This window comes from Cuculus canorus, chromosome 1, assembly GCF_017976375.1.
Source record: "Cuculus canorus isolate bCucCan1 chromosome 1, bCucCan1.pri, whole genome shotgun sequence".
In the NCBI taxonomy this organism is placed as follows: Eukaryota; Metazoa; Chordata; class Aves; order Cuculiformes; family Cuculidae; genus Cuculus; species Cuculus canorus.
Genome location: NC_071401.1, coordinates 207,720,338 through 207,747,513, shown reverse-complemented (window position 1 = coordinate 207,747,513; position 27,176 = coordinate 207,720,338). Strand labels below are relative to the sequence as shown.

Sequence of the window (27,176 nt, the reverse complement as noted above, 5' to 3'; positions counted from 1 at the left end):
CATGGAGCGGAGGCGGCGCCGGAGCGGGAACGGCGCATTACGGCTCCGCCAGGATTGGAGAACGGACGGATTCTGAGCGTTGAAGAGGGATGAGGCACAGCTTGGAGCATCTCCTGTCCTTCTCCACACCCTGGAATGAGTGTCGTCTCCGTGCCGGCATCGGAAAGAGCACCACCCTCGCTTCCGGAATGCCGGTGGAGAAAGCCGGAGCTGGAATAGAGGCAGCCCCGTTGCTTCCCAAGCGCGTTGGACGCCCACCGCTCGGCGCTTGGCTCCCATCCTGCTGGAATCCGGATTTCTGCCTCCGCGTCGCGGTGGTGGTGGAAATAACGGAACCCCTGGGACCATCGGCGCCCATTCCGGATCCGCACAGGGATAAAAAGGCGGCGGTTGGTGGCGATGGAGACGCCAACGCTGACCTTGAGGGGTCATCGAAACGGGTGTTGGGCTCCCAACGGGCACTTCCGAACGCCCGCGTTCCTGCCGGGAGCTTCCAAACGCCGCGTTCCCGACGGGAGCTTCCGAAGGCCGCGTTCCGCGGGGTCGATAGGACTCCGGCTCGCTCCGCGGCGCCTTCGCGGCGCCCCTTCTTTGCACAGATCCCCCCCCTTTCCTCCCAACTGTGTCCCTCCCAAACCCCCTCCGGGCTCTCCATCCCATCCGTTCCCAGATAGACCCCCGCGGACCCCTCGGATGGCGTCGGGAATGGCGGATGAACCTCAACCAACGGCCACGGCGCCGGGAATCGGTACCGAAGCGGTTCCTTCGCATCTCCGCCGTTGCGACGGATGCGATTCCGCTGCACCCGGAGCGGCTCCGGTTGGGAATGGCGATGCCGGAGCTCTCCCGCGGCGCTCCCATCCGTTTCGTTTTTAAGGAGTAGAACGTTTCCGTCAATGCGGAGCCCCTTTGTACAGTTTTCCCTTTCCGCATTCCCTCTCGGTTTTCCCCTTCATTCCGGAACGATTCCGTAGTGTCCCGCGGAGGTTCCGGAATTGCCCTGAGCAGTTGTAGCCCAACGGAGTTTGTGTCCATTGTGTCACACCCGGCGGAGTCCCTCGGGTTGTGTTGTGCCGAGAGGAAAAGGTATTCTGTAAAGAGGAAATCCATGGAATTTAATAATAAAAAAAAAAGAAAAGGAAACTGAGGAACGGCGTCGGGAAATGGGGGCAACAAAGAGAGGTTCCAAGACCACAGGTGGGGATGAACCTTCCTGAGCTGCTCAGTCCCGGATCAAAGGAGTTCCTGCTCATTCCCTCCTCATTCCCTGCTCATTCCCTCCTCATTCCCTGCTCATTCCCTGCTCATTCCCTCCTCATTCCCTCCTCATTCCCTCCTCATTCCCTCCTCATTCCCTCCTCATTCCCTCCTCATTCCCTGCTCATTCCCTCCTCATCCCCTCCTCATTCCCTCCTCATTCCCTCCTCATTCTCTGCTCATTCCCTCCTCATTCCCTCCTCATTCCCTCCTCATCCCCTCCTCATTCCCTCCTCATTCCCTCCTCATTCCCTCCTCATTCTCTGCTCATTCCCTGCTCATTCCCTGCTCATTCCCTGCTCATTCCCTGCTCATTCCCTCCTCATTCCCTCCTCATTCCCTGCTCATTCCCTGCTCATTCCCTCCTCATTCCCTGCTCATCTCCTCCTCGTTCCCTCCTCATTCCCTGCTCATTCCCTCCTCATTCCCTGCTCATTCCCTCCTCATTCCCTGCTCATTCCCTCCTCATTCCCTGCTCATTCCCTGCTCATTCCCTGCTCATTCCCTCCTCATTCCCTGCTCATTCCCTCCTCGTTCCCTGCTCATCTCCTCCTCGTTCCCTCCTCATTCCCTGCTCATTCCCTCCTCATTCCCTGCTCATTCCCTGCTCATTCCCTGCTCATTCCCTCCTCATTCCCTGCTCATTCCCTCCTCATTCCCTCCTCATCCCCTCCTCATTCCCTCCTCATCCCCTCCTCATTCCCTCCTCATTCCCTCCTCATTCCCTCCTCATTCTCTGCTCATTCCCTCCTCATTCCCTCCTCATTCCCTGCTCATTCCCTCCTCATTCCCTCCTCATTCCCTCCTCATTCTCTGCTCATTCCCTCCTCATTCCCTCCTCATTCCCTCCTCATTCCCTCCTCATTCTCTGCTCATTCCCTCCTCATTCCCTCCTCATTCCCTGCTCATTCCCTCCTCATTCCCTCCTCATTCCCTCCTCATCCCCTCCTCATTCCCTCCTCATTCCCTCCTCATTCCCTCCTCATTCCCTCCTCATCCCCTCCTCATTCCCTCCTCATTCTCCCGTCCACTCCACCCCTCCTCAGCTCCTCCGAGGGGCCCTTTCTCCTCCCTTGGGGTCACCCCTTGAGCTGCAGATGGTTGATGGACCATAAAGAGTTGGAGGTGGACCCAACGCCACCGCCTGAAGGTCTGAGGACCTTTGGTGGAGGAGTGTGGAGATCTCGGCCAAGAGATGAGTGTGGACAATGGAGTCCTGGAGTCACCAGGATGGAAAGGACCCTCCGGATCATGGAGTGTCCTCAGCCCTTCATCCACCCTTTCCTTAAAGACCTCCAGAGAAGGCGTCTCCACCCCCTCCCAGGGCAGATGTCCCCTGGGTAGAAGAGATTCACCCCAAAAGGACCTTTGGGTGATGTTCTCCTGTCCCACTCCACCCCTCCTCAGCTCCTCCGAGGGGCCCTTTCTCCTCCCTTGGGGTCACCCCTTGCGCTGCAGATGGTTGATGGACCATAAAGAGTTGGAGGTCACCACAATGCCACCGACAAACGAAAGGTGGTGGCGCTTCAGAGCAGCTTTACTGTCTGAAGACCTTTGGTGGAGGAGCGTGGAATCCATCTCGGCCCAGAGATGAGTGCGGCCACCGCGGCCAATGGAATCCTGGAGTCACCAGGATGGAAAGGAGCCATTGGATCATGGAGTCCAACCATTCCCAACGCTCCCTTCAACCGTGTCCTCAGCACTTCATCCACCGCTCCTTAAACACCTCCAGGGAAGGCGACTCCACCCCCTCCCTGGGCAGCTGTTCCAGTGCCGATGGCTCTTTCCATGAAGAATTTTTTTCTGATATCCAACCTGAACCTCCCCTGGCGGAGCTTCAGGCCATTCCCTCTTGTCCTGTCCCCTGTCCCTTGGGAGAAGAGCCCAGCTCCCTCCTCTCCACAACCTCCTTTCAGGCAGTTGTAGAGAGTAAGAAGGTCTCCCCTCAGCCTCCTCTTCTCCAGGCTAAACAACCCCAGCTCTCTCAGCCGCTCCTCGTAACCCTTCTTCTCCAGACCCCTCACAGCTTCATTGCTCTTCTCTGGACACCTCCAGAGCCTCAACATCCTTCTTGTGGTGAGGGGCCCAGAACTGAAGACCGTATTCGAGGTGCGGTCTCACCAGTGCTGAGTACAGAGGGAGAATAACCTCCCTGGCCCTGCTGGTGACCCCATTTCTGATCCAAGCCAAGATGCCGTTGGCCTTCTTGGCCACCTGGGCCACTGCTGGCTCATCTTCAGTCGTTGTCAACCGTCACCCCCAGGTCCTTCTCCTCCAGGCAGCTCTCCAGCCACACTTCTAGCAGTGTGCCCAGGTGGCCAAGAAGGCCAATGGCATCTTGGCTTGGATCAGAAATGGGGTCACCAGCAGGGCCAGGGAGGGGATTCCCCTCTGTACTCGGCACTGGTGAGACCACACCATAAGTACTGTGTTCAGTTCTGGAGCCCTCACCACAAGAAGGATGTTGAGGCTCTGGAGGTGTCCAGAGAAGAGCAATGAAGCTGTGAGGGGTCTGGAGAGGAAGGGTTACGAGGAGTGGCTGAGGGCCATGGTGTTGTTTAGCCTGGAGAAGAGGAGGCTGAGGGGAGACCTTCTTACTCTCTACAACTGCCTGAAAGGAGGTTGTGGAGAGGAGGGAGCTGGGCTCTTCTCCCAAGGGACAGAGGACAGGACAAGAGGGAATGGCCTGAAGCTCCGTCAGGGGAGGTTCAGGTTGGATATCAGGAGAAAATTCTTCACAGAAAGAGCCATCGGCACTGGAACAGCTGCCCAGGGAGGGGGTGGAGTCGCCTTCCCTGGAGGTGTTTAAGGAACGGGTGGATGGAGTGCTGAGGGACATGGTTTAGGGAGTGTTAGGAATGGTTGGACTCGATGATCCAATGGGTCCTTTCCAACATGGGGATTCTGGGATTCTGTGCGTTTCTCCTGGTCGGGAGCACTGCACAGGGTTGTTGTGCCCCAAGTGCAGGACCCATCATTTGGCCTCGTTAACCTCATCCCGTTGGTCTCAGCCCATCTTTCCAGCCTGTTCCGATCCCTTTGGAGCCTCCCCACCCTCCAGCAGATCCACGCTTCCACCCAGCTCAGTGTCACCCCCAAACTTATTGAGGAGGAACTCAATGCCTTCATCCACAGCATCGATGAAGACATTGGAGAGGTTCGGACCCAGTACTGAGCCCCGGGGAACCCCTCTTGTAACTGGGATACTGGGGGATACTGGGGATACTGGGCTGGGGGACATTGGGTTCACTGGGGATACTGGGGATAGTGGGAGCAGTGGGGATACTGGGTTATACTGGGGATACTGGGAGCACTGGGGACACGGGGCTGGGGGATACTGGGAGCACTGGGGATACTGGGCTGGGGGACACTGGGAGTGTGAGGACAGTGCTGATACTGGGAGCACTGGGGACACTGGGAGCACTGGGGATACTGGGGACACTGGGAGCACTGGGGACACTGGGAGCACTGGGGATACTGGGGACACTGGGAGCACTGGGGACACTGGGAGCACTGGGGATACTGGGAGCACTGGGGACACTGGGAGCACTGGGGATACTGGGGACACTGGGAGCACTGGGGCTGTGGGGATACTGGGAGCACTGGGGATACTGGGATGGGAGGCACTGGGTTTACTGGGAACACTGGGGCTGTGGGGATACTGGGGATACTGGGAGCACTGGGTGGGACTGGGGATAATGGGGACACTGGGAGCACTGAGGATACTGGGATGGAAGACACTGGGGACACTGGGGGATACTGGGGATACTGGGAGCACTGGGGATACTGGGGATACTGGGAGCACTGGAAACACTGGGATGGGGACATTGGGCTCACTGGGGATACTGGGAGCACTGGGAGCACTGGGGATACTGGGATGGGGGACACTGGGGATACTGGGGATAGTGGGAGCAGTGGGGATACCGGGTTATACTGGGGATACTGGGAGCACTGGGGACACGGGGCTGAGGGACACTGGGGACACTGGTGATACTGGGAGCACTGGTGATACTGGGACTGTGGGGATACTGGGTTATACTGGTGATACTGGGCTGGGGGACACTGGGAGCACTGGGGACACTGGGAACGCGGGCTGTGGGGACACTGGGGATACTGGGAGCACTGGGGATACTGGGTTATACTGGCGATACTGGAAGCACTGGGGATACTGGGAGAATTGGGCACACTGGGGATACTGGGATGGGGGACATTGGATTCACTGGGGATACTGGGAGCACTGGGGATACTGGGATGGGGACATTGGATTCACTGGGGATACTGGGGACACTGGGGATACTGGGATGGGGGACATTGGATTCACTGGGGATACTGGGAGCACTGGGGATACTGGGATGGGGACATTGGGTTCACTGGGGATACTGGGAGCACTGGGGACACTGGGGATACTGGTGATACTGGGAGCACTGGGGACACAGGATACTGGGAACACTGGGGATACTGGGGCTGCGAGGACACTGGGATACTGGGGACACTGGGGACACTGGGGACACTGGGCTGGGGGACATTGGGTTCACTGGTGACACTGGGAGCACTGGGGACACTGGGGACACTGGGGATACTGGGATGGGGGACATTGGGTTCACTGGTGATACTGGGAGCACTGGGGATACTGGGATGGGGGACACTGGGGATACTGGGGATAGTGGGAGCAGTGGGGATACTGGGTTATACTGGGGATACTGGGAGCACTGGGGACACGGGGCTGGGGGACACTGGGAGCACTGGAGCTGTGGGATACTGGTGATACTGGGGATACTGGGAGCACTGGGGATACTGGGATGGGAGACACTGGGGATATTGGGAACACTGGGGACACTGGGGGATACTGGTGATACTGGGGGATACTGGGACCACTGGGGATACTGGGATGGGGGACTCTACTGGAAACACTGGGGATACTGGTGATACTGGGAGCACTGGGGATAGTGGGAGCAGTGGGGATACTGGGTTATACTGGGGATACTGGGAGAACTGGGGACACTGGGGATACTGGGCTGGGGGACATTGGGTTCACTGGTGACACTGGGAGCACTGGGGACACTGGGCTGGGGGACACTGGGAGCACTGGTGATACTGGGATGGGAGACACTGGGTTTACTGGGAACACTGGGGCTGTGGGGACACTGCTGATACTGGGAGCACTGGGGATACTGGGATGGGGGACACTGGGAGCACTGGGGATACTGGGGACACTGGGAGTGTGAGGACAGTGGTGATACTGGGAGCACCGGGGACACTGGGAGCACTGGGACTGTGGGTATACTGGTGATACTGGGAGCACTGGGGATACTGGGCTGGGGATACTGGGAGCACTGGGGATACTGGGATGGGGGACACTGGGTTTACTGGGAACACTGGGGCTGTGGGGATACTGGGGATACTGGGTTATACTGGTGATACTGGGAGCACTGGGTGGGACTGGGATTGGGACATTGGGTTCACTGGGGATACTGGGAGCACTGGGGACACTGGGAGCACTGGGGATACTGGGAGCACTGGAGCTGTGGGGAAACTGGTGATACTGGGAGCACTGGGGATACTGGGAACACTGGGGACACTGGTGACACTGGTGATACTGGGAGCACTGGGAGCACTGGGATACCGGGGATACTGGGGATACTGGGAGCACTGGGGACACTGGGTTGGGGGACACTGGGGACACTGGAGCTGTGGGGATACTGGGAGCACTGGGAGCACTGGGAGCACTGGGACACTGGTGATACTGGTGATACTGGTGATACTGGGAGCACTGGGGGTGGTGGCAGAGCCGCGGGTGAACATTAACGCAGGGGAGTTAACTGGTGACGCAGTAACTGGTGGGACTGGTGGGACTGGGGACAAAGGGGACACCGGGGACAAAGGGGGCACCGGGGGCACTGGTGTGATACTGGTGTGACACTGGTGTGACCCCGCGCTGACCCCGCGGCTTAAAAGGGGCCCCGAAACGCCCCCAAAGCCACAGCGACGATGAGCGACAGCGCGGTGAGTGCTGCCCCACACTTAGGGGGCAGAGACCCCCCCTGACCCACACTTATGGGGCACAGACCCACACTTATGGGGCACAGACCCCCCTGACCCACACTTAGGGGGCACAGACCCCCCCTGACCCACACTTATGGGGCACAGACCCACACTTATGGGGCACAGACCCCCCTGACCCACACTTATGGGGCACAGACCCCCCCTGACCCACACTTATGGGGCACAGACCCACACTTATGGGGCACAGACCCCCCTGACCCACACTTAGGGGGCACAGACCCACACTTATGGGGCACAGACCCCCCCTGACCCACACTTATGGGGCAGAGACCCCCCCTGACCCGCACTTAGGGGGCAGAGACCCCCCCTGACCCACACTTAGGGGGCACAGACCCACACTTATGGGGCAGAGACCCCCCCTGACCCACACTTAGGGGGCAGAGACACCCCCTGACCCACACTTATGGGGCAGAGACCCACACTTATGGGGCAGAGACCCCCCCTGACCCACACTTATGGGGCAGAGACCCACACTTATGGGGCAGAGACCCTCCCTGACCCACACTTAGGGGGCAGAGACCCACACTTATGGGGCAGAGACCCACACTTAGGGGGCACAGACCCCCCCGACCCACACTTATGGGGCAGAAACCCACACTTATGGGGCAGAGCCCCCCCCTGACCCACACTTAGGGGGCAGAGACCCACACTTATGGGGCACAGACCCCCCCCTGACCCACACTTATGGGGCAGAGACCCACACTTATGGGGCACAGACCCCCCCCCGCCCCACACTTATGGGGCAGAGACCCCCCCGCCCCACACTAATGGGGCACAGACCCCCCTGACCCACACTTATGGGGCACAGACCCCCCCCCCGACCCACACTTATGGGGCACAGACCCCCCTGACCCACACATATGGGGCAGAGACCCCCCCGACCCACACTTATGGGGCACAGACCCCCCCTGACCCACACTTATGGGGCACAGACACCCCCTGACCCACACTTATGGGGCACAGACCCCCCCGACCCACACTTATGGGGCACAGACACCCCCCTGACCCACACTTATGGGGCAGAGAACCCCCCCCGCCCCACACTTATGGGGCAGAGACCCACACTTATGGGGCAGAGACCCCCCCGCCCCACACTAATGGGGCACAGACCCCCCTGACCCACACTTATGGGGCAGAGACCCCCCCTGACCCACACTTATGGGGCAGAGACCCCCCCCGACCCACACTTATGGGGCAGAGACACCCCCCGACCCACACTTATGGGGCACAGACCCACACTTATGGGGCACAGACCCCCCCTGACCCACACTTATGGGGCACAGACCCCCCCTGACCCACACTTATGGGGCACAGACCCACACTTATGGGGCAGAGACCCCCCCTGACCCACACTTAGGGGGCACAGACCCACACTTATGGGGCACAGACCCCCCCTGACCCACACTTATGGGGCAGAGACCCCCCCTGACCCGCACTTATGGGGCAGAGACCCACACTTATGGGGCACAGACCCCCCCGACCCACACTTATGGGGCACAGACCCTCCCTGACCCACACTTATGGGGCACAGACCCCCCTGACCCGCACTTATGGGGCACAGACACCCCCCTGACCCACACTTAGGGGGCAGAGACCCACACTTATGGGGCACAGACACCCCCTGACCCGCACTTATGGGGCACAGACCCCCCCTGCCCCACACTTAGGGGGCAGAGACCCTCCCTGACCCACACTTAGGGGGCACAGACCCACACTTATGGGGCAGAGACCCCCCCTGACCCACACTTAGGGGGCACAGACCCACACTTATGGGGCAGAGAACCCCCCTGACCCACACTTAGGGGGCACAGACCCACACTTATGGGGCAGAGACCCCCCCTGACCCACACTTATGGGGCACAGACCCACACTTATGGGGCACAGACACACACTTATGGGGCAGAGACCCACACTTATGGGGCACAGACCCACAGCTATGGGGCAGAGACCCACACTTATGGGGCACAGACACCCCCTGCCCCACACTTATGGGGCACAGACCCCCCCTGACCCACACTTATGGGGCACAGACCCACACTTATGGGGCAGAGACCCCCCCTGACCCACACTTAGGGGGCACAGACCCACACTTATGGGGCACAGACCCCCCTGACCCACACTTATGGGGCAGAGACCCCCCTGACCCACACTTATGGGGCACAGACACCCCCTGCCCCACACTTATGGGGCACAGACCCACACTTATGGGGCAGAGACCCCCCCTGACCCACACTTAGGGGGCACAGACCCACACTTATGGGGCACAGACCCCCCTGACCCACACTTATGGGGCACAGACACCCCCTGCCCCACACTTATGGGGCACAGACACCCCCCTGACCCACACTTATGGGGCACAGACCCCCCTGACCCACACTTATGGGGCACAGACCCCCCTGACCCACACTTATGGGGCAGAGACACCCCCTGACCCACACTTAGGGGGCACAGACCCCCCCTGACCCACACTTATGGGGCACAGACACCCCCCTGACCCACACTTATGGGGCAGAGACCCCCCCTGACCCACACTTATGGGGCACAGACACCCCCCTGACCCACACTTATGGGGCAGAGACCCCCCCTGACCCACACTTATGGGGCACAGACCCCCCCTGACCCACACATATGGGGCAGAGACCCCCCCTGACCCGCACTTATGGGGCAGAGACCCCCCTGACCCGCACTTATGGGGCACAGACCCCCCCTGACCCACACTTATGGGGCACAGACCCCCCCTGACCCACACTTATGGGGCACAGACAGCCCCCTGACCCACACTTATGGGGCAGAGACCCCCCCTGACCCACACTTATAGGGCACAGACCCCCCCTGACCCACACTTATGGGGCACAGACAGCCCCCTGACCCACACTTATAGGGCACAGACCCCCCCTGACCCACACTTATGGGGCAGAGACCCCCCTGACCCACACTTATGGGGCAGAGACCCCCCCCGACCCACACTTATGGGGCAGAGACACCCCCTGACCCACACTTATGGGGCACAGACCCCCCCTGACCCGCACTTATGGGGCACAGACCCCCCCTGCCCCACACTTGGGGGTCACAGTTCGTCTCTTCTCTCCGCAGAGTTCAGAGGGTCTCAAAGTCGGGAAAGAGAAATCCCAGTTTAGGAACTACCGGGTGAGACATACTGGGAGCACTGGGAGCACTGGGGGGGGTACTGGGAGCACTGAGGGGGTTACTGGGAGCACTGGGAGGGGGTACTGGGAGCACTGGGAGCACTGGGATCGCAATACTGGGGATACTGGGAGCACTGGGATGGGAATACTGGGGATACTGGGAGCACTGGGAGCACTGGGAGGTGGTACTGGGAGCACTGGGAGCACTGGGAGGGGATACTGGGAGCACTGGGGGCGGGTACTGGGAGCACTGGGGGGGTACTGGGAGCACTGGGAGCACTGGGGGGGGTACTGGGAGCACTGGGAGCACTGGGAGGGGGTACTGGGAGCACTGGGAGGGGGTACTGGGAGCACTGGGAGCACTGGGGGGGGTACTGGGAGCACTGGGAGCACTGGGAGGGGGTACTGGGAGCACTGGGAGGGGATACTGGGAGCACTGGGGGGGATACTGGGAGCACTGGGAGCAATGGGAGGGGGTACTGGGAGCACTGGGAGGGGGTACTGGGGGAACTGGGAGCACTGGGAGGGGGTACTGGGGGAACTGGGAGCACTGGGAGGGGGTACTGGGAGCACTGGGAGGGGATACTGGGGGAACTGGGAGCACTGGGAGGGGATACTGGCAGCACTGGGAGCACTGGGAGGGGGCACTGGGAGCACTGGGAGCACTGGGAGGGGGTACTGGGAGCACTGGGAGCACTGGGAGCACTGGGAGGGGGTACTGGGAGCACTGGGAGGGGATACTGGGAGCACTGGGAGGGGATACTGGGGGAACTGGGAGCACTGGGAGGGGATACTGGGAGCACTGGGAGGGGATACTGGGAGCACTGGGAGCACTGGGAGGGGATACTGGGAGCACTGGGAGCACTGGGAGCACTGGGAGGGGGTACTGGGAGCACTGGGAGCACTGGGATGGGGTACTGGGAGCACTGGGAGCACTGGGATGGGGTACTGGGAGCACTGGGAGCACTGGGGGCACTGGGATGGGGTACTGGGAGCACTGGTTGGGGGTATTGGGAGCACTGGGAGCACTGGGAGGGGGTACTGGGAGCACTGGGAGGGGATACTGGGAGCACTGGGATGGGGTACTGGGAGCACTGGTTGGGGGTATTGGGAGCACTGGGAGCACTGGGAGGGGGTACTGGGAGCACTGGGGGGATACTGGGAGCTGTGGGGGCACTGGGATCGTGATACTGGGGATACTGGGAGCACTGGGATGGGGTAGTGGGGATACTGGGAGAACTGGGAGCACTGGGGGGGATACTGGGAGCACTGGGGATACTGGGATGGCGGTATTTGGGATACTGGGAACACTGGAGATACTGGGATGGGGATATTGGGGTTACTGGGAGCACTGGGGATACTGGGATGGGGCTCCTGGTGGTACTGGGAGCACTGGGAGCACTGGGATGGGGTTACTGGGAGCACTGGGGATACTGGGATGGGGCTATTGGGGTTACTGGGAGCACTGGGGATACTGGGATGGGGGTATCGGGGATACTGGGAGCACTGGGGATACTGGGATGGGGCTCCTGGTGGTACTGGGAGCACTGGGGATACTGGGATGGGGATACTGGGAGCACTGGGGATACTGGGATGGGGCTCCTGGTGGTACTGGGAGCACTGGGAGCACTGGGATGGGGCTATTGGGGTTACTGGGAGCACTGGGGATACTGGGATGGGGCTCCTGGTGGTACTGGGAGCACTGGGAGCACTGGGATGGGGTTACTGGGAGCACTGGGGATACTGGGATGGGGGTATCGGGGATACTGGGAGCACTGGGGATACTGGGATGGGGCTCCTGGTGGTACTGGGAGCACTGGGGATACTGGGATGGGGATACTGGGAGCACTGGGGATACTGGGATGGGGTTACTGGGAGCACTGGGGATACTGGGATGGGGCTCCTGGTGGTACTGGGAGCACTGGGATGGGGATACTGGGAGCACTGGGAGCACTGGGATGGGGCTCCTGGGGATACTGGGAGCACTGGGGATACTGGGATGGGGGTATTGGGGCTACTGGGAGCACTGGGGATGCTGGGATGGGGTTCCTGGTGGTACTGGGAGTACTGGGAGGGGGTTACTGGGAGCACTGGGAGGGGATACTGGGAGCACTGGTGGCACTGGGAGTGTCCCCGTTGGCGGTGGTCAGGAGGGCTCCGGTCGGGTGTTCCGAACGTACCTGGAGATGCACTCCCGGCAGAGCGTGGCCTTCGTCCGGAAGAAGGTGACCCACAGCCCCCGTCCCACCACATCGACCTCCTGATGGTCCTCATGGACCTCCTGATGGTCCTCATGGACCCCAAATCCCACCCCATGGACCCCAGGGACCTCCTGATGGTCCTCATGGACCTCCCGTCCCACCCCAGGGACCCCATGGACCTCCTGATGGTCCTCATGGACCCCAAATCCCACCCCATGGACCTCATGGACCTCCTGATGGTCCTCATGGACCTCCTGTCCCACCCCATGGACCCCATGGACCCCAAATCCCACCAGATGGTCTCCATGGACCCCATATCCCACCTGATGATCTCCATGGACCTCCTGTCCCACCCCATGGACCCCATGTCCCACCCAATGTCCCCCATGGACCCCAAATCCCACTTGATGTCCCCCATGGACCTCCTGTCCCACCTGATGGTCTCCATGGACCTCACGTCCCACCCCATGGCCCCCCAATCCCACCGGTGGTCCCCCTGGAGCTCCTGTCCCATGGATGGTCCCCATGGCCCCCCAATCCCACGGATGGTCCCCCTGGAGCTCCTGTCCCACCGGATGGTTCCCCTGGACCTCATGTCCCACCTGAAGGTCTCCATGGACCTCCTGTCCACCTGATATCCCCCATGGACCTCATATCCCACCTGAAGGTCTCCATGGACCCCAATCCCACCCAATGGTCTCCATGGAGCTCCTGTCCCACCTGATGGTCTCAATGGACCTCAAATCCCACCCAATGGTCTCCATGGAGCTCCTGTCCCACTGATGGTCCCCCTGGAGCTCCTGTCCCACCTGAAGGTCTCCATGGCCCCCCAATCCCACCCAATGGTCCCCATGGAGCTCCTGTCCCACCTGATGGTCTCAATGGACCCCCAATCCCACCCAATGGTCCCCATGGACCCCAAATCCCACCTGAAGGTCTCCATGGACCTCCTGTCCCACCCCATGGGCCCCAAATCCCACCTGAAGGTCTCCATGGACCTCCTGTCCCACCCCATGGATCCCAAATCCCACCCGATGGTCCCCATGGACCCCATGTCCCACCTGATGGTCTCCATGGACCTCAAATCCCACCTGAAGGTCTCCATGGACCTCATATCCCACCCGATGTCCCCCATGGACCTCCTGTCCCACCCCATGGACCCCATGTCCCACCTGAAGGTCTCCATGGCCCCCCAATCCCACCCAATGGTCTCCATGGAGCTCCTGTCCCACCTGATGGTCTTAATGGACCCCCAATCCCACCCAATGGTCCCCATGGACCTCCTGTCCCACCCCATGGACCCCATGTCCCACCTGAAGGTCTCCATGGACCTCAAATCCCACCCAATGGTCTCCATGGACCTCCTGTCCCACCTGAAGGTCTCCATGGACCTCCTGTCCACCTGATATCCCCCATGGACCTCATATCCCACCTGAAGGTCTCCATGGACCCCAATCCCACCCAATGGTCTCCATGGAGCTCCTGTCCCACCTGATGGTCTCCATGGACCTCATGTCCCACCTGATGGTCCCCATGGACCTCCTGTCCCACCCAATGGTCCCCATGGACCTCATGTCCCACCTGATGGTCCCCATGGACCTCCTGTCCCACCTGATGGTCCCCATGGACCTCATGTCCCACCTAATGGTCTCCATGGATCTCCCGTCCCACCCCATGGACCCCAAATCCCACCCAATGGTCTCCATGGAGCTCCTGTCCCACGGGATGGTCCCGATGGAGCTCCTGTCCCACAGGTGGTCCCCCTGGAGCTCCTGTCCCACGGGATGTCCCCCCTGTCCCCCCCGTGTCCCCCCCGGTCAGGCGTTGGAGTTCGGGAGCTGCTCGCGGAGGACGATGTCCGTGATGGAGGCCTTGGAGCTCCTCGATGGGGTGGTGGATGAATCCGACCCCGACGTGGACTTCCCCAACTCCTTCCACGCCTACCAGACCGCCCAGGCCATCCGCCACGCCCACCCCGACAAAGGTCACGCCCACCAACCCCCGGGGGACACGCCCACCACCCCAAGGCCACGCCCACCCCCTCAAAAGGCCACGCCCACACCTTGGGGGACGTCTCCACGTTGGGTGATGTCTCCATGATGGTTGACGTCTCCCAAAGGCCACGCCCACTCCAAAGGACACGCCCACCTCCACAAAAGGCCACGCCCACCCCACAAAGGCCACGCCCACACCTTGAGTGATGTCTCCACGTCGCATGATGTCTCCATGATGGTTGACATCTCGCGAAGGCCACGCCCACTCCAAAGGACACGCCCACCTCCACAAAGGCCACGCCCACCCCATCAAAGGCCACGCCCACACCTGGGGTGATGTCTCCACATTGGATGACATCACCATATTGGTTGACATCTCACAAAGGCCACGCCCACCCCAAAGGCCACGCCCACCCTCCAAAGGCCACGCTCACATCCCCAAAGGCCACGCCCACCCCTTGGGTGATGTCTCCACGTTGGGTGATGTCTCCATGATGGTTGACATCTCGCAAAGGCCACGCCCACCACCCCAAAGGCCACGCCCACTCCACAAAAGGCCACGCCCATCCCAAAGGCCACGCCCACACCTCCAAAGGCCACGCCCACACCTTGGTCGATGTCTCCACGTTGGATGATGTCTCCATGATGGTTGACATCTCCCAAAGGCCACGCCCACTCCAAAGGCCACGCCCGCTCCAAAGGACACGCCCACATCCCCAAAGGCCACGCCCACCCCCCAAGGCCACACCCACACCTTGGATGACATCTCCACATTGGTCAATGTCTCCATGATGGCTGACATCTCGCAAAGGCCACGCCCACCCCAAAAGGCCACGCCCACCCCATCAAAGGCCACGCCCACCCCTTGGCTGACGTCTCCTCGTTGGTCGATGTCTCCATGATGGTTGACACCTCCATATTGGTTGATGTCTCCATCTTGGCCACGCCCACACCCCAAGGCAACGCCCACCCAACAAAGGCCACGCCCACTCACAAAGACCACGCCCACTCACAAAGGCCACGCCCACACCTTGGGTGATGTCTCCACGTTGGTTGATGTCTCCATAGTGGTTGACATTACACAAAGGCCACGCCCACCTCCCCAAAGGCCACGCCCACTCCTTGGTCGATGTCTCTGTGATGGTTCACACCTCCATATTGGTTGATGTCTCCATATTGGCCACGCCCACCCCAAAGGCCACGCCCACCCCTCAAAGGCCACACCCACCCCCTAGGCCACGCCCACCCCCTCAAAGGCCACGCCCACACCTTGGCTGACGTCTCCACATCGGTCGATGTCTCCTCGTTGGTTGATGTCTCCATGGTGGTTGACACCTCCATATTGGTTGACGTCTCCATCTTGGCCACACCCACACCCCCAAGGCCACGCCCACTCCCAAAGACCACGCCCACTCACAAAGGCCACGCCCACCCCTTGGGTGATGTCTCCTCATTGGTCGATGTCTCCACATTGGATGATGTCTCCATATTGGTTGACATTACACAAAGGCCACGCCCATTCACAACGGCCACGCCCACCACCCAAGGCCACGCCCACCCCAAAAGGCCACGCCCACACCTTGGGTGACGTCTCCACATTGGTCGATGTCTCCACATTGGATGATGTCTCCATGATGGTTGACACCGCCATATTGGCCACGCCCACCCTCCCAAGGCCACGCCCACTCCCCAAGGCCCCGCCCACCCCCCAGGCCCCGCCCCCCGTAGCCTGAGGCCCCGTTGGCCGTTGCAGAGTGGTTCCAGCTGGTCGGACTCATCCACGATTTGGGCAAAGTCCTCATTCTCTTCGGGGAACCGCAGGTGAGGGCTTGGGGGGGTCTCCTCTTCTTTTTGGGGTTCTCCTCTTCTTTTGGGGGGTTCTCCTCTTCTTTGGGGGTTCTCCTCTTCTTTTTGGGGTTCTCCTCTTCTTTTTGGGGGGTTCTCCTCTTCTTTTTGGGGTTCTCCTCTTCTTTGGGGGTTCTCCTCTTCTTTTTGGGGGTTCTCCTCTTCTTTGGGGGGTTCTCCTCTTCTTTTTGGGGTTCTCCTCTTCTTTTGGGGGGTTCTCTTCTTTTTGGGGTTCTCCTCTTCTTTTGGGGGGTTCTCCTCTTCTTTTTGGGGTTCTCCTCTTCTTTTGGGGGGTTCTCCTCTTCTTCGGGGGTTCTCCTCTTCTTTTGGGGGGTTCTCCTCTTCTTTTTGGGGTTCTCCTCTTCTTTTGGGGGGTTCTCTTCTTTTTGGGGTTCTCCTCTTCTTTTGGGGGGTTCTCCTCTTCTTTTGGGGGGTTCTCCTCTTCGTTTGGGGGTTCTCCTCTTCTTTGGGGGGTTCTCCTCTTCTTTTTGGGGGTTCTCCTCTTCTTTGGGGGTTCTCCTCTTCTTTTTGGGGGTTCTCCTCTTCTTTGGGGGTTCTCCTCTTCTTTTGGGGGGTTCTCCTGTTTTTTGAGGGGTTCTTTTGATTTTTGGGGTTCTCCTGGTTTGGGTTTTTTGGGGGTTCTTATGTTTTTTGGGGGGTTTCTCCTGATTTTTGGGGTTCTCCTGGTTTTGGGTTTTTTGGGGGTTCTCCTGATTTTGGGGGTTCTTCTGGTTTGTGGGGGTTCTCCTGCTTTTTGAGGGGTTCTTTTGCTTTTTGGGGTTCTCCGTTTGTTTTGGGGGTTCCCTTGGTTTTTATGGGTTCTCATGGTTTTTTTGGGGTTCTCCTGGTTTTTTGGGGGGGGTTTCTCTTGATTTTTGGGGTTCTCCTGCTTTTTGGGGTTCTCCTGGTTTGGGTTTTTTTTGGGGGGTTCTCCTGCTTTTTGGGGGGGTTCTCTTGATTTTTGGGGTCCTCCTGGTTTTGGGTTTTTTTTGGGGGGGTTCTCCTGTTTTCTGGGGGTTCTTTTTTTGGGGGTTCTCCTGATGTTTGGGGTTCTCCTGGGTTTTGGGGGGTTTCTCCCGATTTTGGGGGGTTCTCCTGATATTTGGGGGCTTTCTCTTCATTTTTGGGGTTCTCCTGGTCTTGGGGTTCTCCTGGTTTTGGGGTTCTCCTTTTTGGTTTGGGGGTTCTCCTGATTTTTTGGGGTTTCTCCTGGTTTTTTTGGGGGGTTTTCTCCTGTTTTTTGGGGTTCTCCTGATTTGGGGTTTTTTGGGGGTTCTCCTGACTTTTGGGGGGGTTCTCCTGTTTCTTGGGGGGGTTTCCTGCTTTTTTGGGGGGTCCTCCTGGTTTTTGAGGGGTTCTCCTGGTTTTGGCGTTTTTTGGGGGTTCTCCTGCTTTTTGGGGGGTTTCTATTGATTTTTGGGGTTCTCCTGGTTTTGGGGGTTCTCCTGATTTGGGGGGGTTCTCCTGTTTATTTTGGGGTTCTCCTGTTCTTTTGGGGGTTCTCCTTTTTTTTGGGGAGTTCTCCTTTTTTTGGGGGTCCTCCTGGTTTTTGAGGGGTTCTTTTGATTTTTGGGGTTCTCCTCGGTTTTGGGGTTCTCCTTTTTTTGGGGGGGCTTCTCCTGTTCTTTTGGGGTTTCTCCTGTGTTTTGGGGGGGTTTCTCTTGATTTTTGGGGTTCTCCTGGTTTTGGGTTTTTTGGGGGGTTCTCCTGTTTTTGGGGGTTCTTCTGTTTTTTTGGGGGGTTCTCCTGGTTTTTGAGGGTTCTGTTTTTTGGGGGTTCTCCTGTTTATTTTGGGGTTCTCCTGTTCTTTTGGGGGCTCTCCTGTTTTCGGGGGGGTTCTCATGGTTTTTTGGGGGGTTCTCCTGGTTTTGGGGTTCTCCTGTTTTTTGTGGGGCTTTCTCTTGATTTTTGGGGTTCTCCTGGTTTTTGGGGGTCTCCTGTTTTTTGGGGGGATTCTCTTCATTTTTGGGGTCCTCCTGGTTTTGGGTTTTTTTGGGGGGGTCTCCTGTTTTTTGGGGGTTCTCCTGATTTCTTTGGGGGGTTCTCTTGATTTTTGGGGTTCTCCTGTTTTTTTGGGGGGTTATCCTGGTTTTGGGGGTTCTCCTTTTTTTTGGGGGTTCTCCTGTTCTTTTGGGGTTCTCCTGGTTTTTTTTGGGTTCTCCTGCTTTTTTTGGGGGGGTCCTCCTGGTTTTTGAGGGGTTCTTTTGGGTTTTGGGGTTCTCCTGGTTTTGGGGTTCTCCTTTTTTTGGGGGGGGGGTTCTCCTGTTCTTTTGGGGTTCTCCTGGTTTTTTGGGGTTCTCTTTTTTTGGGGGGGTCCTCCTGGTTTTTGAGGAGTTCTTTTGGTTTTTGGGGTTCTCCTCGGTTTTGGGGGGTTCTTTTTTTTGAGGCGGTTCTCCTGTTCTTTTGGGGTTCTCCTGATTTTGGGGGTTTCTCCTGTTTTTTTGGGGGGTTCTCCTGTTTTATTTGGGGTTCTCCTGTGTTTTTGGGGGGAGTCCTCCTGTTTTTTTGGGGTTCTCCTGATTTTGGGGGTTCTCCTGGTTTTTGAGGGGTTCTTTTGGTTTTTGGGGTTCTCCTCTTTTTTTGGGGTTCTCCTTTTTTGGGGGGGGTTCTCTTGATTTTTGGGGTTCTCCCGGTTTTGGGTTTTTAGGGGGGTTCTCCTGGTTTTTGAGGGTTCTGTTTATTTTGGGGTTCTCCTGTTTGTTTTGGGGGCTCTCCTGTTCTTGGGGGGGTTCTCACGGGTTTTTGGGGGTTCTCCTGGTTTTGGGGTTCTCCTCTTTTTGGGGGTCTTCTCCTGTTCTTTTGGGGGTTCTCCTGTTTTTGGGGGCTTCTCCTGCTTTTTTTGGGGATCCTCCTGCTTTTTCAGGGGTTCTTTTGATTTTTGGGGTTCTCCCCGTTTTTGGGGGGGTTCATTTTTTTGGGGGGTTCCCCTCTTCTTTTGGGGTTCTCCTCTTTTTTAGGGGTTTCTCCTCTTTTATTTGTGTTCTCCTATTTTTTGGGGTGATTTCTCTTGATTTTTGGGGGTTTCTCTTGATTTTCGGGGTCCCCCTGATTTTTGGGGTCCCCTCTGATTTTGGGGTCCCCCCCCTGATTTTGGGGTTCCAGTGGGCGGTGGTGGGCGACACATTCCCGGTTGGCTGCAAAGTTCAGAAGAGCGTCGTCTTCGCCGACTCCACTTTTGGGGGGAACCCCGACACCTCCGACCCCCGATACAGGTGAACCCCCAAATCAGCCACCGCCCCCCTGCACCCCAAAACACCCATCTCGGGGGGGTCCTCACGGTGCCGCTGTCACCCCGTTTCCAGCACCCATTATGGGATGTATCGCCCCAACTGTGGACTGGAGAACGTCCTCATGTCGTGGGGACACGACGGTACGGGGGGGGGGGGACCCCAAAAATGGGGTCGCTTTGGCTCTCCTTTTTTGGGGGTTCAGGGTTTGGGGGGGCTCCTTTTTCCCCTCTTTTTGGGTCTTGGGGGGGTCCCATTGTCTCTCTTTTTGGGGTTCAGGGTTTGGGGGGTCCTCTCACCCCCTCTTTTTGGGGTTCAGGGTCTGGGGGGGCTCCTCTCACCCCTCTTTTGGGGTTCAGGGTTTGGGGGGGGCTCCTTTTTCCCCTCTTTTTGGGTCTTCGGGGGGTCCCATTGTCTCTCTTTTTGGGGTTCAGGGTCTGAAGGGGCTCCTTTTTCCCCCTTTTTGGGTCTTCGGGGGTCCCCTTATCTCTCTTTTTGGGGTTCAGGATTTGGGGTGTCTCCTTTTCCCCCCTTTTAGTGCCTTGGGGGTCCCCTTATCTCTCTTTTTGGGGTTCAGGGTCTGGGGGGGTCTCCTTCTTCCCTCTTTTTGGGTCCCGGGGGGTCCCCTTATCTCTCTTTTTTGGGGTTCAGGGTTTGGGGGGGGCTCCTTTTTCCCCTCTTTTTGGGTCTTGGGTGGTCCTCTTCTCTCTCTTTTTTGGGGTTCAGGGTTTGGGGGCTCCTCTCACCCCCTCTTTTGGGGATCAGGGTCTGAAGGGGCTCCTCTCACCCCCTCTTTTTGGGGTTCAGGGTCTGGGGGGGCTCCTCTCACCCCTCTTTTTGGGGTTCAGGGTCTTGGGGGGGTCCTCTCATCCCCTCTTTTTGGGGTTCAGGGTCTGAAGGGGCTCCTTTTTCCCCCTTTTTGGGTCTTGGGGGGTCCCCTCGTTTCTCTTATTTGGGGTTCAGGGTCTGAAGGGGCTCCTTTTCCCCTCTTTTTGTGTCTGGGGGGGTCCCCTTCTCTCTCTTTTTTGGGGTTCAGGGTCTGAAGGGGCTCCTTTTTCCCTCTTTTTGGGTCTTGGGGGGTCCCCTTTTCTCTCTTTTTTGGGGTTCAGGGTCTGAAGGGGCTCCTTTTCCCCCTCTTTTTGGGGTTCAGGGTCTGAAGGGGCTCCTTTTCCCCCTCTTTTTGGGGTTCAGGGTCTGAAGGGGCTCCTTTTTCCCATCTTTTTGGGGTTCAGGGTCTGGGGGTCTCCTTTTTCCCCTCTTTTTGTGTCTGGGGGGGTCCCCTTCTCTCTCTTTTTTGGGGTTCAGGGTCTGAAGGGTCTCCTTTTTCCCCTCTTTTTGTGTCTGGGGGGGCCCCCTTGTTTCTCTTTTTGGGGTTCAGGGTCTGAAGGGGCTCCTTTTTCCCCTCTTTTTGGGGTTCAGGGTCTGAAGGGTCTCCTTTTTCCCCTCTTTTTGTGTCTGGGGGGGTCCCCTTGTTTCTCTTTTTGGGGTTCAGGGTCTGAAGGGTCTCCTTTTCCCCCCTTTTTGTGTCTTGGGGATCCACTTATCTCTCTCTTTTTTGGGGTTCAGGGTCTAAAGGGTCTCCTTTTCCCCCTTTTTGTGTCCCGGGGGGTCCCCTTATCTCTCTTTTTGGGGTTCAGGCTCTGAAGGTGCTCTTTTTCCCCCCTTTTTGTGTCTGGGGGGGTCCCCTTCTCTCTCTTTTTTTGGGGTTCCCTATCCCCGAGTACTCTTTCCCCCCTATTTTTCACCCCTGTGCTTCCCCTTCTCCCTTATTTTTTGGGGGTTCATTATCTGATGCTCTTTTTCTTTCCCTCCTCTATTTTTGGGGGGTCCCCCTTTTTTCATCCCCCCCATTTTTTGGGGGTCCCCCCCATCATTTTTTGGGGTTCCCCTTAGAGTATATGTACCGCGTGATGACCGTCAACAACTTTGCGCTCCCGGAAGAGGTGAGAATTTCGGGGTACACATCTATGGGGGTCAAATAAAGGGGTGGGGGGGGGTAAAGGGGTTGGGGGGACCCCCTTTTTATCACCGCTGTACCCCCAAATCCTATAGGCATTCTATATGGTTCGATTCCATTCCTTCTATCCATGGCATTCCGGAGGCGACTACGGACACCTCTGCTCTCCGCGGGATCTCCGGATGCTGCCGTGGGTGAAGGAATTCAAGTGAGAGCGTTTTGGGGGGGTCCTCAGGCAGATTTTGGGGTCCCCCCACCCCAAAAAAGGTCTTTTTTCCCACTTTTTAACGGATTTCCTCCCGTTTTTCCGTCAGCAAATTCGACCTTTACACCAAAGAGGAAGAGATTCCGGATGTGAAGGAGCTCCGAGGGTATTATCAGGGACTCATCGAGAAGTATTGTCCGGAGAGGATCCGATGGTGAACCCCGAAAATGAACCCCTTCCTCCGGCAGTGGTTCCCCCCCAAAAGGGGTCCCGGAGACACCCCAATAAAATCCAGGGCAGAGCGATGCGGGAAGAGGAGAGGAAAAGGGGGAAAAGGGGGGGGGAAGGGGGGAAATGGGGGAGGAAATGGGGGAGAAAGGGGGGAGAAAGGGGGGAAATGGGGGAGGGAAGGGGGGAAAAGGGGGGGAAAAGGGGGGAATGGGGGAGGAAAGGGGGGAAATGGGGGAGAAATGGGGGAGAAAGGGGGGAGAAAGGGGGGAAAAGGGGGAGGAAAGGGGGGAGAAAGGGGGAGGGAAGGGGGAAATGGGAGAGGGAAGGGGGGAAATGGGGGAGGGAAGGGGGAAATGGGGGAGGGAAGGGGGAAATGGGGGAGGGAAGGGGGAAATGGGGGAGGGAAGGGGGGAAATGGGGGAGGAAAGGGGGGAAATGGGGGAGGAAAGGGGGGAAATGGGGGAGGGAAGGGGGGAAATGGGGGAGGGAAGGGGGAAATGGGAGAGGGAAGGGGGGAAATGGGAGAGGGAAGGGGGGAAATGGGAGAGGAAGGGGGGAATGGGAGAGGAAGGGGGGAAAGGGGAGAGGAAGGGGGGAATGGGAGAGGAAGGGGGGAAATGGGGGAGGGAAGGGGGGAAATGGGGGAGGGAAGGGGGGAAATGGGGGAGGGAAGGGGGAAATGGGGGAGGGAAGGGGGAAATGGGGGAGGGAAGGGGGAAATGGGGGAGGGAAGGGGGAAAGGGGAGAGGAAAGGGGGGAAGGGGAGAGGAAAGGGGGGAAGGGGAGAGGAAAGGGGGGAAGGGGAGAGGAAAGGGGGAAAGGGGAGAGGAAAGGGGGAAAGGGGAGAGGAAAGGGGGGAAAGGGGAGAGGAAAGGGGGGAATGGGAGAGGAAAGGGGGAAATGGGGGAGGGAAGGGGGGAAATGGGGGAGGGAAGGGGGGAAATGGGGGAGGGAAGGGGGGAAAGGGGAGAGGAAGGGGGGAAAGGGGAGAGGAAGGGGGGAAAGGGGAGAGGAAGGGGGGAAAGGGGAGAGGAAGGGGGAAAGGGGAGAGGAAGGGGGAAAGGGGAGAGGAAGGGGGAAAGGGGAGAGGAAGGGGGAAGGGGAGAGGAAGGGGGAAGGGGAGAGGAAGGGGGAAATGGGAGAGGAAAGGGGGGAATGGGAGAGGAAGGGGGGAAATGGGAGAGGAAGGGGGGAAATGGGAGAGGAAGGGGGGAAAGGGGAGAGGGAAGGGGGAAATGGGGGAGGAAGGGGGGAAAGGGGAGAGGAAAGGGGGGAAAGGGGAGAGGAAGGGGGAAAGGGGAGAGGAAGGGGGGAAAGGGGAGAGGAAAGGGGGAAAGGGGAGAGGAAAGGGGGAAAGGGGAGAGGAAAGGGGAAAGGGGAGAGGAAAGGGGAAAGGGGAGAGGAAGGGGGGAAGGGGAGAGGAAGGGGGGAAATGGGAGAGGAAGGGGGGAAATGGGAGAGGAAGGGGGAAATGGGAGAGGAAGGGGGGAAATGGGAGAGGAAGGGGGGAAATGGGAGAGGAAGGGGGGAAATGGGAGAGGAAGGGGGAAATGGGAGAGGAAAGGGGGAAATGGGAGAGGAAAGGGGGAAAGGGGAGAGGAAGGGGGAAGGGGAGAGGAAAGGGGAAAGGGGAGAGGAAGGGGGGAAAGGGGAGAGGACGGGGGAAGGGGAGAGGAAGGGGGAAGGGGAGAGGAAGGGGGAAGGGGAGAGGAAAGGGGGGAAAGGGGAGAGGAAAGGGGGGAAAGGGGAGAGGAAAGGGGGAAATGGGAGAGGAAAGGGGGAAATGGGAGAGGAAGGGGGGAAAGGGGAGAGGAAGGGGGGAAATGGGAGAGGAAGGGGGGAAATGGGAGAGGAAAGGGGGAAATGGGAGAGGAAGGGGGAAAGGGGAGAGGGAGGGGGGAAAATGAGGGTTAAAAAGGGTAAAATAGGATAAAAAGGGGGTAAAATGGGGTAAAAAAGGGGGTAAAAAGGTGAAATGAGGGTAAAATGGGGTTAAAGGGGGTAAAAAGGTAAAATGGGGGTAAAAGGGGGTAAAAAGGGTAAAAAGGGGTAGAAAGGGAAAAATGGGGTAAAAAGGGGTAAAAGGGTAAAATGGGGGTAAAAAGGTAAAATGGGGTAAAAAAGGGGGTTAAAAAGGGTAAAATGGGGTAAAATATGTTATAAAAAGGTAAAATGGGGCAAAAAGGGGGTAGAAAAGGTAAAATGGGGGTTAAAAAGAGGTTAAAAAGGGTAAAATGGGGTAAAAATGGGGTAAAAAGGGGGTAAAAAGGGGGTTAAAAAGGGTAAAATGGGGTAAAAAGGGGGTAAAAAGGGGGTTAAAAAGTGTAAAATGGGGTAAAAATGGGTTAAAAGGGTAAAAGAGGGTAAAAGGGGGTATAAAAAGGTGAAATGGGGTAAAAAGGGGTTAAAAGGGTAAAATGGGGCAAAAAGGGGGTAAAAAGGTAAAATGGGGGTAAAATGGGGGTACAATGGGGTGTAAAAAGGTAAAATGAAGTAACAAAGGGGGTTAAAAAAGGTAAAATGAGTTAAAAAGGGGGTAAAAGGGGTAAAAAGGGGGTAAAAAGGGTAAAATGGGGTAAAAAGTAGGTAAAAAAGGTACAAATGGGGTAAAAAGGGGGTTAAAAGGGAAAAATGGGGTAAAAAAGGTAAAATGGGGTAAAAAGGGGATAAAAGGGGTAAAATGGGGTAAAAGGGGGTTTAAAAGGGGAAAAACGGTTAAAAGGGGTAAAAAAGGGGTAAAATGGGGTAAAAAGGTAAAATTGGGGTAAAAAGAGGGTAAAAAAGGTAAAATAGGGTAAAATGGGGTAAAAAAGGGAGTTAAAAAGGGTAAAGGGGTAAAAGGTAAAAAAGGGTTAAAAAGAGGGGGGAAAAGGGTTAAAAGGGGTAAAAATGTAAAATGGGGCAAAAAAGGGGTTAAAAAGGGTAAAATGGGGTAAAAATGGGGTAAAAAGGGGTAAAAAAGGTAAAATGGGGTAAAAAAGCGTAAAAAGGTAAAATGGGGGTAAAAAGGGTAAAATGGGTTAAAAAGGGTAAAAAAGGTAAAAAGGGGGTAAAAAGGGTTAAAAAGAGGGGAAAAGGGTTAAAAGGGGTAAAAAGGGTTAAAAATAGGGGAAAAGGGTTAAAAGGGGTAAAAAAGGGTTTAAAAGGGGGAAAAAGGGTTAAAAGGGGTAAAAAAGGGTTAAAAAGGGGTAAAAAGGGTTAAAAATAGGGGAAAAGGGTTAAAAGGGGTAAAAAAGGGTTAAAAGGGGGAAAAAGGGTTAAAAGGGGTAAAAAAGGGTTAAAAAGGGGAAAGGGTTAAAAGGGTTAAAAAGAGGGGAAAAAGGGTTAAAAGGGGTAAAAAGGGTTAAAAAGAGGGGAAAAGGGTTAAAAAGAGGGAAAAAGGGTTAAAAAGAGGGGAAAAGGGTTAAAAAGAGGGAAAAAGGGTTAAAAAGAGGGGAAAAGGGTTAAAAAGAGGGAAAAAGGGTTAAAAAGAGGGGAAAAGGGTTAAAAGGGGTAAAAAGGGTTAAAAAGAGGGGAAAAGGGTTAAAAAGAGGGAAAAAGGGTTAAAAAGAGGGGAAAAGGGTTAAAAAGAGGGGAAAAGGGTTAAAAGGGGTAAAAAAGGGTTAAAAAGAGGGGGAAAAGGGTTAAAAAAGGGTTAAAAAGGGTTAAAAAGAGGGGAAAGGGTTAAAAAAGAGGGGGAAAAGGGTTAAAAGGGGTAAAAAAGGGTTAAAAAGAGGGGAAAAGGGTTAAAAAGAGGGGAAAGGGTTAAAAAAGAGGGGAAAAAGGGTTAAAAGGGGTAAAAAAGGGTTAAAAAGAGGGGAAGGTTAAAAGGGGTAAAAAAGGGTTAAAAAGAGGGGAAAAAGGGTTAAAGGGGTAAAAAAGGGTTAAAAAGAGGGGAAGGGTTAAAAGGGGTAAAAAAGGGTTAAAAAGAGGGGAAAAAGGGTTAAAAAGTGGGGAAAAGGGGGGACCCCTAAAAGTGGGGCTCCATTTCTTCTTCTTGGGGCCGCGAAGGCCTTCCCTGTGGCCATCAGTAGTCACATGACCACTTTCAGTAGCCACGGGGGCACTCTCAGTAGTCACGTGACCAAGGCGCCGCCACCGAAGGGGCGATGGAGGGGGTGGGGGTGGCCACCAGGAGGGAGGTGGTGGCCACCAGGAGAGAGATGTGGCCATAGGGAGGGGGAGGTGGCCATGAGGGACATGGTGGTGGCCACCAGGAGGGAGGTAGTGGCCACCAAAGGGGTGGTAGTGGCCACCAGGATGAAGATACGGCCATAGGGAGGGGGAGGTGGCCATGAGGGACATGGTGGTGGCCACCAAGAGGGTGGTGGTGGCCACTAGGAGGAAGGTGGTGGCCACAGGGACAAAGATATGGCCATAAGGAGGGGGATGTGGCCATGAGGGACAAAGGTGGAGGAACCCCCAAAGGCCCCATAGAGAACCTCAAAGGTGGAGGAACCCCAAAAAGGCCCCATAGAGACCCCAAAGGGCCCATAGAGACCCCCAAAGGTGGAGGAACCCCCAAAGGCCCCATAGGAGCCTCAAAGGTGGAGGAACCCCAAAAAGACCCCATAGGACCCCCAAAGGTGGAGGAACCGCAAAAGGCCCCATAGACACCCCCAAAGGCGGAGGAACCCCAAAAGTAATGGGAGAAACCCTCAAAGGGCCCATAGAGACCCCAAAAGGACCATAGAGACCCCCAAAGGTGGAGGAACCCCAGAAAGGCTCCATAGAGAACCCCCAAAGGCGGAGGAACCCCAAAAGGCCCCATAGAGAACCTCCAAAGGTGGAGGAACCCCAAAAGGCCCCATAGGAGCCTCAAAGGTGGAGGAACCCCAAAAAGGCCCCAGAGGAGCCTCAAAGGTGGAGGAACCCCAAAAGTAATGGGAGAAACCCTCAAAGGGACCATAGAGACCCCAAAGGGACCACAGAGACCCCCAAAGGCCCCATAGAGACCCCCAAAGGTGGAGGAACCCCAAAAAGGCCCTATAGAGACCCCCAAAGGTGGAGGAACCCCAAAAAGGCCCCAAAGAGACCCCCAAATGCGGAGGAACCCTCAAAGTAATGGGAG

The 27,176-nt window shown here is 57.2% G+C and overlaps 1 protein-coding gene across 1 annotated transcript; it reads left to right on the top strand.

Annotated features, from left to right (window-relative positions):
- The first annotated feature begins 7,118 nt into the window (after nt 1-7,118).
- Nucleotides 7,119-22,197, top strand: MIOX (myo-inositol oxygenase). The gene is made up of 10 exons (XM_054068816.1): nt 7,119-7,260; nt 10,414-10,467; nt 12,617-12,691; nt 14,489-14,651; nt 16,415-16,482; nt 19,609-19,718; nt 19,809-19,876; nt 21,627-21,676; nt 21,786-21,898; nt 22,005-22,197. The coding sequence occupies exons 1-10, from the start codon at nt 7,246-7,248 to the stop codon at nt 22,111-22,113; spliced, it is 825 nt and encodes a 274-aa protein (XP_053924791.1). The 5' UTR covers nt 7,119-7,245; the 3' UTR covers nt 22,114-22,197.
- The last annotated feature ends 4,979 nt before the right edge of the window (nt 22,198-27,176 follow it).